At 36.8% G+C, this 11,190-nt stretch overlaps 1 protein-coding gene across 1 annotated transcript in view; it reads right to left on the bottom strand.

The window, feature by feature from the left end:
- LOC107697130 (protein broad-minded-like) overlaps positions 1 to 11,190 on the bottom strand; it is a 51,235-nt gene that overhangs the window by 8,445 nt on the left and 31,600 nt on the right. The window contains 6 exon segments of the mRNA XM_016497771.1: positions 1,498 to 1,638; positions 3,085 to 3,239; positions 3,938 to 4,051; positions 6,681 to 6,752; positions 8,612 to 8,695; positions 10,034 to 10,153. Coding sequence (XP_016353257.1) covers positions 1,498 to 1,638; positions 3,085 to 3,239; positions 3,938 to 4,051; positions 6,681 to 6,752; positions 8,612 to 8,695; positions 10,034 to 10,153 — 686 coding nt within the window.

The raw sequence follows: 11,190 nt of genomic DNA, 5'->3' as shown, positions 1-11,190 counted from the left end.
TATTACATCGCCAATATATTGTATGTTTTAATATTTTTGGAGATAAAAAAAAAAATTAATAAAAAAAATTATATATATATATATATATATACCAAAAACATCTTCCATTCTAACAACAGCAGTGAATTTCCAGGCATACAGAGGAATACATTTTTAGTCATGTCCAGGCCTTTTGAGAGTGTTCAAAGAATAAAAAATATATACATAAAATAAATGCAGAAAACACTGTTATTCTTCAATATGCTTGTCCTTGACTGCTGGAAAAAGGTCATATCTGACTAAAACTGACAGAAGAATTGAGGCAGAGATTTGACTCCATGCATATAAACCCCGGAGAGAGCGCAGCTTTGAGTAATCACTGCATTTGTCTATGAAGATTGTCAGTCATTCAGGTCATAGCAGAATGTCCTTGCATCTTTATATTTCTACCCTGGCAGTGTCACACTCATTCACCCAGCGATCACGATTCACACCGTCAGTGATGTGACTTCCACAGAGATTTGTGACGAAGTAACATATGAGCTTAAATACAGGACATCCACACAATCTAATAAAGCAGATTGTGAATGGAAGAGAGGTGAATGTATTCATTTTTTTTAATTATTATTAATATGCCCCTAAGTAAATTCAGAAAAGTTAGTGCCATTGTTTGTCCTTTTTTGACAATGCTAAATGTTCGTCCAATCAAAACGCTCGGTCCGAGCGTTTTAATTGGCTTTCCTACCTGCCTGTCAAGGTGTGCATTAGCATACCTCTGCGCACCCGGTTCGCGCAGACAGGATACGTCATCAGCGTGTTCATGCACGCTGTGCAGACAGAGCGAGAATGGCAGACAAACATCAACAACCCGATCTTCCTTCCTGGTATTGTAGTACTTTTAATGTTTTCTCACCAGTGAATGACACATGATGTAGCCCAGTGGTTCCCAATTCCAGTCCTCGCTCTCACATGCTCTGCATATTTTGCGTGTCTCGCTTAGTTAACACACCCGATTCAGATAACCAGCTCGTTAGAAGAGAGCTACGTGCATGAACTGTGTTCCGATCGATATGATCCCTACACAGTGTTCATTGCTCCCTACTCTCTGAGCAGGGGAAATCCATTGAAGTTTACTTCACTTCGGAATATGGACTGGAATTGGGAACTGCTGATGTAGCCTATTGTAGTAATGTTGTTTCTGGTATTCTGGTCTGTGAGCGTATATGTGTTCAGGAGGCGTGGCTTTGGACGGCGAATGCAGGGAGGGTGGGACGTTCGCTTTTAGTGCTATCAGGCTAAAGTTAGCATTTTCCAAGATCTCCTACTGCACCTTTAAATGGAAACCTTAAAGCTTTTTTTGTTGACAATAGATTGATAAACAACTCTCCTTACAAATTTGGAAAGACTGGGACACTAAAAATATCAGAATGCCAACCAGCTATGCAAAATGCTTGGTTATTTACAAACAGAGAAGATTGAAGTGGTGTGATTAAAAATGAAGAACTTAAAATACAGCACCTGAGAGGGAGTGAAGCCAGACATCCTGAAGGCAGAAAAAAACAGAGGAACCTCGGCCTTGAGCAACATCTCAACGTAATGAGCGGTGCAGGAGTAGATTGGATGAATGCATGACTGAGCGATCTCTATAGGGAGGTGTACCTAAAACACGAAGAAAAAAAAAATCCATTAAAAGTGTAAAGATGCACTGCGCATGGTGCAGTGTAAATGATGCTAAGCTGCATTAGTTCTTGTGTGTCGTGACTGAAAATGAAGTGCAAATGAGATTTGAGAACTCTGCAAAGGGCAAGATCTTCAGTAAATGATGACTTTATTTTAGTCTGTTCTTCACACAAACCTATGATATGACTTCAGAAGACTTGTACATAAACACAAAACCACTTTTATGATGTTTTTTTCCCCATTTTTGGAGTAAAAATAGCAAAATATCCCCTTTTGTGTTCTTCGGGAGAACAGCATGTGGATGAGTAAATAATGATAGAACTGTTCCTCTAAGGGTGCTAGCCACCACAGAAAATAACAGAACACCACACATGCAAATGACACGACCAAAATTTTATTAGCTGCCTCTGCAACTTCCTGTTTAGAGGGGCCTGTGATAAATGAGAGGACTGCAACTTATCTTTTTCCTGATTGTCATCATTATCTCTTAGCTAAATGATTTACATGCATGGCCACTCTGACAGCACAGAAATATGGAACTGTAATCAGACAAACTCGTGTGCGTGGAGCATTATCATATCCCGCACACATTTTTACAGCTGAAACTCTATTAACTGAGCTCTGTTTACAATCTGCTGTTCCAAGAAAGCGAGAGAGATTGCTCCATCCAAATTTTATGGGGACCACAGTAATGACTATTGCCCCAGTAATATGATGACATCCAGCATTTCCTCCCAGTATTAACTTTTCCTATGCAAATGTAGATTAGAATGATAATGCAGGTCGAAATGCTGAGTTTTGTTTACGGCAAATGGATATGATAGCTACACAAGCATATACATAATATAAATTCAGAACATTACTAAACATGAGAGAGATGCAGCTGTTATTAGTAGTACAAAATTGCAACATGGGCTAAGCTTGAGACATTTAAAGGAATAGTTCACCCAAAAATAAAAGTTTTTATTTATTTATTTTTGTATAAAAATATAGTTAAAACAGTAAAATTGTCAAATATTATTACATTTTAAAATAGCTGTTTTCTATTTTAATATAAAATAATTTATTCCTGGAAAAGCTGAATTTTCAGCAGCCATTACTTCAGTGTCACATGATCCTTCAGAAGTCATTCGAATATGCTGACTTGGTCAAGAATCATTTCTTATTATCAATGTTAAAAACTGTTGTGCTGCTTTAAATAATTATATATATATATATATTACATTCTTTGATGAATAGAAAGTTCAAAAAGACATCTTTGTAACAATGCAAAAGTATGCATTTTTTTTATCAATATAATGCAATTAGAGAGAAAGGAGAATAGTTTACTTGGAGTGGAAGTTTGGTCGAGGCAGACTATAATTTCTTACATAATGGTTGACATGAATGAGAAGATGAGGAGAAACGATATAGGCTGTAACTCACAGAACTGTCCAGTCTCGGGGGCCACAGGAAGGCAAACGGTAACAGACGGGAGAAACGCAAGAGCAGACTCAGAGAACGACCCACGTCGCCATGCATGAGCAGAAAAACTGTGGAGGCAAACCAATCATGACCAGGATAACCACCCTGAAAACAGGCTGACGGCTGGGTCAAGGAATCTTCAATACAATTTAGACCTATTTTTTTCCCCAGCAGCTATGATGCTAATATAGTGGCCCCAAAAAGAATTTGAACACTTTAGTCAGACTTTGAAATGTATGAATGTCAGGTTATTAAATACAGACTATCAAATCAAGGGGCATCTGCAACAAATGGCACTAGAGCTTTTCTTAGAAGGTCTATCCAGTGATCTCAAAGTGATTTTTTATAGATACTACACTAAATGCTACAATTGTCCTAGCAGATCATGGACATGTTCTGCTAATGTTTAACAAGCATAATTTGATAAATGATTTCTTACCAATAAATGCAGACTTGGTGAGTATAAGAGAGTTTTGGTGAGTTTTTTTCAAAAACAAACAAATTCTAAACCCCAAACTTGTGAAATGTGCCCTATATGTTGCTAGATTTTGGGTCCAATAATTCACTAAAACATACTAAAACGATCTGATACTAAACCTTTATCTATATAGGAAAACAACAGCATGAAGAAACTTAAAATGGCATTCAGCTTATTATGATTAGTGATTCATCCACATTAACATACTGTAAATCAATACATGGTCTACAGCAAATGAGAATATTGTGCACAGTCAAATGTAAAATATCAGAATTCTTGCAATAAGTTGCATGTCACTTGATTAATAATATAAATAAAGTGTAATGAGAAGGATACAAAGCTCAGAAGTGACGTTGACTTGTTGTTGAGCGATGAACTCCTGACATTGCTTCAGCAAAAGACACAGATCCTGCTCTGAATCTTCTCTCAATAACTTCAGGAACTTGCCATCCCCACACACACACACACACACACACACACACACACACACACACACACACACACACACACATTTTTACATGGCAGCTTCATTTAATAGCCCATTCAATAAGACCTTGCTAAACAAAGGTAAAAAGACATTGTTAAAATGTTGTTCTCTAACATCAACTTATGCACATTTACATAATTATAACTTTCTCAAGGCAATAGTTCTTGACTAATAAGAACAAATTTCGCAACCAAATTAAATTCAGTTTTATCACGCATGTACAGTCTCTCCCTGGGAAACAGCACCAAATGAAGGTTAACAGAGAGTTACAATTATCCCAATGTGAGAATGCTAGAATGCATTGCCTGATTACAGTCATTGTGGACTGCCTTAAGACAAAAATTCTAAATGGGTTCATATTGAGTTTAACTAATGTGCTGACATACCGCAGAATGCCAGTGGCTTTCAGTAAAGCTGAAATAATTTCTGAATATACACAGTGCAAAAATCACTTTCCTAATCAGTATTTTTGTCCTGTCTTCCAGAACAAATATCTAAAGATTTTTTAAGCAAAATACATGTATTTATTAATAATAATTAATAATTAGTTTATTATGTTTTACTTTCATGATAATAATAATACTAATATATAATAAATATCAGGGTTTCTGCATGTTTTATGAAGGTAAATTTAAGACTGTTTTAAGACCTTTTTAAGACCAAAAAATTAAGGACCAAACTAGAGAACACAAAATGCCAATATGTTCTTTAAATGTAAATGTCTAGGGAGCAGAAAACGAGTTCAAAATCTGAAAACTTCCAACAGATCTTCATTACTTTTTAATTAATTTTTTAATACTTTTTAATTCACACACAAAAAGCTTGACTAGAATATGGAAATAACTTTTATTGTATATTCTGATCACACTGTGAAAAGCACTGTTCTTCCTCAGTGTTTTTGCCTTGTTTTCCAATGCAAATGTCTAAAGACTTATAAATGAAGACACATTTATTTCAGAACAAAACAACATTAGATAAGAAGTCTTATTTCTAAGAAATTGATCAAAATAAAGTGATAAAGTAAAATAAACTAAAGTTTATCATTAAACTAAGAACAAATATCTGCCAATGGGCTAGTTAATAATTTAAAAAGAAAACGTTTTCCTACCTAATTGACAGATGTTTCTTCTTGTTTTAAGCATAAACTCCATTTAGAAAGAGTCATGTTGATCATTTGGGTTGGTGACCTTATTACTGCAGTATTTCCTGGGCATTGACTTTACACAAACAAATGGTGAAATAAAAATGAACCAGAAAAGATACATCACAAAAATTTTGAAGAGATTTGACATGACTCACTGCAAACCAAGATTAACACCGTTAAATGAAAATTGACAATGATGGTAAACCTGCTGATTCAAAGAGGTATCGTGAAGTGGTTGGCAGTTTAATTTATGTAATGACGAGTACTCGCCCAGATTTGAGTTTTATTGTTAGCAAATTGTCACAATATCTATCTGTACCAAAAGAACAACATTGGGTTGCAGCTAAACATGTGTTGAGATATTTGAAAGGGACTGTGGACCTGGAATTGTGTTATAAGAAAAATGATGCAAATCTTAAACTTGTGACCTATAGTGATGCAGACTGGGCAGCAGACCTGAATTAAAGGCGTAGTGTTACTGGTTACTGTTTTAGTTTGTCTGAGAGTGGGCCTATTATTTCCTGGAAGTCAAAGAAACAACAAACTGTTGCTTTATCCACATGTGAAGCTGAATACATGGCCTTATTAGCTACTGCACAGGAAAGCCTGCATCTTGTCAATTTAATAAATGGAATGGACAATGTACTTGAATATGCACCAGTGACCATTTTTGAGGACAATCAGGGTGCTATTGCTCTTTCAAAAAACCCTGTATGTCGTCAGAGGTGTAAGCATATTGACATTAGATATCATTTTGTCCGATCTGTACTCAGTGATGGCAAAATAACTCTTCATTACTGTTCTACAGTTGATATGATGGCAGATATTTTAACTACATCTGTATCTAGAATCAGAATGGATAAATTTGTGTGTTTTCTATTTGGTATGATGTGATGCACTGTGTTGTACTCTGTCAATCTAAGAACAAGTGGGGGTGTTGTTATGTCATTGTATATGTTCTCAATTGACCCTGTGACCTAGTTTCTGGAAGTGGGTGGGGTGACACACCGGTGCACAATTATTAATAAATGGCCACTGCTCATTCTCAGTGTAGTGTGCATGCAGGCCAAACGGAATTTGACTGTCTCTGTGTTAAGTTTTTATCCTCCGTTATGAGACCCGGCATTCCCAGCTCTTTTGGGGATGGCTGAACCAACATGTTAAATTTAAATTTTTCTTTTCAATGCATGACTGTGAATTAAAGACTTTCTGATTCGATGTATGACCTTTTTAAGGCCTTCATTTGTGGAAAGGAGTATTAAGACTTTTTTAAGACCCTGTATACAGTATATAACACATAATAATACATTTTTATTGTAAAATTATATATATATATATATATATATATATAGATGCAGTATAAGGTAGTGCTAGCAAAGTTTACCCCTCAAACGCCTGCGTTTGGATTTCCCCGGAAGTGAGTTGTCCACTTTTTGATATGGCATTTTACCTGAGAGATATCCCCACACCTAACTGCTCCACAGACGACAGGCTTCGAGTCTTTACACTCTGGTCCACCACTGAAAAAAAAAAAAGAAAAGAAAAAAAAGAAATTACTTCCCATTTGCACCTCCTCTTCAAATACCCATTTAATTTTGGTAAATGGAGCACAGAGTAGCAAAAGAGCACTGCAAAATGTGCTGTTAAATAATACATTTTCATCTCAGCATCGGCTTACCCACAAATCAACATCAGCTACGTAATCTACATTCATCACGCGCACTAGAGGCAGTTTAGCCAATCACAACACACTGGGCTAGCTAACCAATCACCTATTTCTGAGGGCGGGGCTTCATAAAAGCAGGAAATGATCAGCGAGTTTCTCAGAGAAGGGACAGAGAGGTGTGGAATAAAGGTAAATTATGTGAAAAATAATGCGTTTTTTAACAAACGAAGCATTAACACATGTTAGACTGCACCCCATAAACACAATCAAGCCTATAAAAAAAAACAGTCAACCACCCCTTTAAGAATGGCCTTAATTGAGTGAATGCCCTTGGTGAGACGGAAATGGGCCCACTGATATAATTATGGGGCCATTCCTCCATCCTCATTAATATAACAACAATGTCAGGATTGTAATGATGACGACATAATGCAGATAGATGTGCACCTTGTGAAGTGACTGGTCTTGACTGGCTGGCAAATGAACCAATTGGAAAGAAGGGTTTAGGCGGAATGAGAAATCATACTTCCTGCTGCTCACATCAGTCAGCAATTATGATATGAAGTGAGATGAAGTGTGACAACCCGCCCCTACTCCTCTGCTAAATAAGAGGGGAGGATACAGACCCAGAGGCAGACGATAATACTTGATAATACACCATAATACTTTTCATGTCAGGCATCCATACATATATCCTATTTAGGAAGTTTGGGCATTCGGACGTCTGATTAATTTATGCAAATTCTCACTAATTAATCTATCATTCAAAACTTTACCCAGAAGCTGCACTTTATGTCTTCTTTCTATAGTAAAATCAATACTTAATCAATAATAATCAAAAAGTATTAAAAAAGTACTAAAGCATAAAGATGCTCGAAACATTTTTACTCGTAGTCTCCGACTTCATAAATTAAAGCATCAGATGCTTGTCATTAAATTAAAAGTTCATGAGCCTGCCAGAAGCCAAACCACTAATAATCTCCCGAGCTAACTGATCCCTGACCCTCACCATACTTAAAAATGAGTTATCAAAGTCTTTCAAAGTATGAAAACTTTAACTCTCTGACATTAAAAAGAAAATGTGATGCTTTGAGAGAGAAGTCATTTTGAAAGATGTTTAATTGATTTAAATTGATTACTTTTAAAATACAAAGCAAAATCATCATAAATTTCAACAATATGTTGAGAGGAGTGTGAATTTGGTCAAATCTTTCTTTTGAAGTGGTCACATTACTCGAGCTCAAGCCAGCAGATATTCCTTGCAGCTGGGATTTAAACAAAAGAGCATGACCAATATTATTTCTGAGAACCATATATGTTTAATAAATGAAAACCCCACAGAGTCTCAACTATTCGCCCATTTTGTAATAATTCTGTTTGCGTGAATAGAAAGCTGACAAATCCCGTCCAGATGGATTTTTACAAGGAGCATACCATGGTGAACTAACAGCATGTCCTAATCAGGTGGGATGCAGAAAGTTTCAAGCAGAAATTTTTCTATCACAGTCACATCCAGTCAGAAAATATGTAATGTTTAATGTATAGTTATGAGAAGCAGGACAACGATACACGAAAGTATATTCATAAATACCCTTGTGTTTTTTTAAATTCCATATTAGCCCTCAGAAGTGAATGATATCTCTGTTAGCTGTTTGAAAAAAATTGGTCACATAAATAAAAAAAAATCCTTTCATTAAAGTGCTGTTGACTGACCTTTATATTCTGCCGGTGGAAAGAAGCAGTCAGTGGATGAAGATGAGAGATGCAGCACGACCCTCTCCAACGGATCAGCAAGTACTGTGAGAGAAAAGAAACCTGAACCATCAAGGCAATTTCCTTTGAATCAAACCTCAAATCTCCAGCAAAAGAGCCTCTGTCATATAAAGAGTGGTTGTTAGGGATATCAAAGAATGTCTTGAGCTATACTATATTGAGTTTAAAAACAGATTTCTTTCCTGAGAAAGTTTGCTTGTAAACTCATTTCTTTAGTGTAGCATGTATTTTCTTGTTTGTTGAAATGCATAACTCCAACAATGCTTAAGACTCAGACTACACAATGAGAAAGTACGCTGAGTGACTGTTACTCGAATATTACTTTAAAATAAGACAGAAAAGTCTAACAGTGTTACACTGAATCAGGCATTGACAGGCATGTACTAAGACACTAGCCAGTGTTAAACTTTCACAATAGAACTAGATCCTTGAAATATTTTACTCTTAATCCAGAAAAACATAACATGGAATTAGAGGGTTTTACAGCTCTATCATTAATATACAGAAAAATCAGAAGGTAAATATCAAGAAAATCACATATACAGTACTGTAATAGACATCGAGGAACATTGTAAATAAATGCAAATAACTTTGGTTTAAAAAGCAAGCGTGCACTTCATGTTGTAAACAATCTATTCTGCATTTATAGAAACTGGTCTTGCAGAATTAGAGATACATATTATGAATATACATACATATATTATGAATATACATATACATTATTATGAATACATAAATTTATACGTTTTATTTTCCAAAATAAATAAAAGGAACATATAATGCAAGAGAGCTCTCTTATGAATTTAAAGGGTCGTATCATACTTTTTAATTTTATTTGTTTTCCCTCCAGCCCATTTTAATTTGCCAAAGCAGTCATAATTTTGTTTTTTATCACTATTTTCCACTATCTCTCTGACCCTTAAAATTAAACAGGGCGTGCTGTGCTGTTGTGCCTTTAGGTCCTCTATGTAAATGCCCTCTTTGCATGTGAAACGAGTAACAACACTGACTCACGAGCTACAGCTTTGCTGTCAAACGCATTATAGTTTGTGCTGCCCAGTCTTTTACCAACAGCCTCTTTGCAAAGCCTGCATTACATTATGACAGGATCACAAAACAATTTGCACTGAAATTGCTGAAAAATCTGCTGAAAAGAACAGGATTGTAGTAGGATTGTGATGCTGCTGAAAAAAATTAGATATTGTTAGTTCTTCTGGTCTGTGCCTGAGACCCTCTTGGTAGTTATCCTACTTCATTCTTACCTCACGGTGACCCCTTTAAATGCAGTTAAACGTCAGTATAAGATTAGAGAAGCTGGCCATCTTGCTGTGAATTTCAGACAGAGCTGAATGTGGGTCATACCGCATCCAGTGAGAGTGTTTGTAGCCATGATCTTGCAGAACTGTCTTCTGCAGTCATCCATCCAGCTAGCATCTCTCTCTGTTTCTTTAGACGAGGCCAAGAAAGCACTGATCTCTGACTCTGAGAAGAAACGGGCACAGTGTTCATTTTTTAACAGTCAAAATGATTGTCTTTTGGCAAAAACATTCTATAAATTTAGTCAATATTCATCATGTTATGCTCATTCATTTTGGGCCATTTTACACATTTTTGATCATTTAAAAAAAAAAATTGTAATCTTTTGGTAGACAATATAAAAAAGACAGAAAAATATCAAACTGTAACAGATAGAACTTCAACCACATTTTCAAATATAAAAGAATATGGGGAAGTCGTGGCCTAATGGTTAGAGAGTTGGACTCGTAACCCAAAGGTTGCGAGTTCGAGTCTCAGGTCCGGTAAGAATTGTAGGTGGGGGGAGTGAATGTACAGCGCTCTCTTCCACCTTCAATACCATGACTGAGGTGCCCTTGAGCAAGGCACCGAACCCCCAACTGCTCCCTGGGCGCCGCAGCATAAATGGCTGCCCACTGCTCCGGGTGTGTGTTCACGGTGTCTGTGTGTTCACTGCTGTGTGTGTGGACTTAGGATGGGTTAAATGCAGAACACAAATTCCTAGTATGGGTAACCATACTTGGCCACATGTCACGTCACTCGTCACTCATATACAAAAGATGTATCAACAAAATACAACATGCCTGTCCTTGTGAGAACATGAGCTGAAATAATAGCACATAATAAATAAAATAAAGTATTAACTACTCTTCAGAAGTGTGCTGCCTGAACAAGAGACCTCCTTACTGAAGTGAAAGTGTTGACTGGTGTCACTATCTCGCGAACGCGCCGGACCGCGAATTTAGCCACCTGTAACTCCCGAACCCCATTCAAAAGCGGGCCTCTAGACGTACACTCGATTCACGTTCGAGAGGGGTGCTCAAGCTGAAGGGATCCCCTGAATTTGGTGCGGATTCGCCACGCCGTTACGAGATATGGCCATTCAAAGTTTCAATGGTTTTCCATAGACTTAAGCTTTAAAGCATGGGTCACCAAACTTGATCCTGGAGGGCCGGTGTCCTGCAGAGTTTAGCTCCAACTTGCCTCAACACACCTGCCTGGAA

The sequence above is a fragment of the Sinocyclocheilus anshuiensis genome, unplaced genomic scaffold (genome assembly GCF_001515605.1).
Source record: "Sinocyclocheilus anshuiensis isolate Anshui unplaced genomic scaffold, SAMN03320099.WGS_v1.1 scaffold38, whole genome shotgun sequence".
Classification (NCBI taxonomy): domain Eukaryota; kingdom Metazoa; phylum Chordata; class Actinopteri; order Cypriniformes; family Cyprinidae; genus Sinocyclocheilus; species Sinocyclocheilus anshuiensis.
The sequence above is the reverse complement of the archived record's forward strand: the minus strand, read 5'-3'. Positions and strand labels throughout refer to the sequence as shown.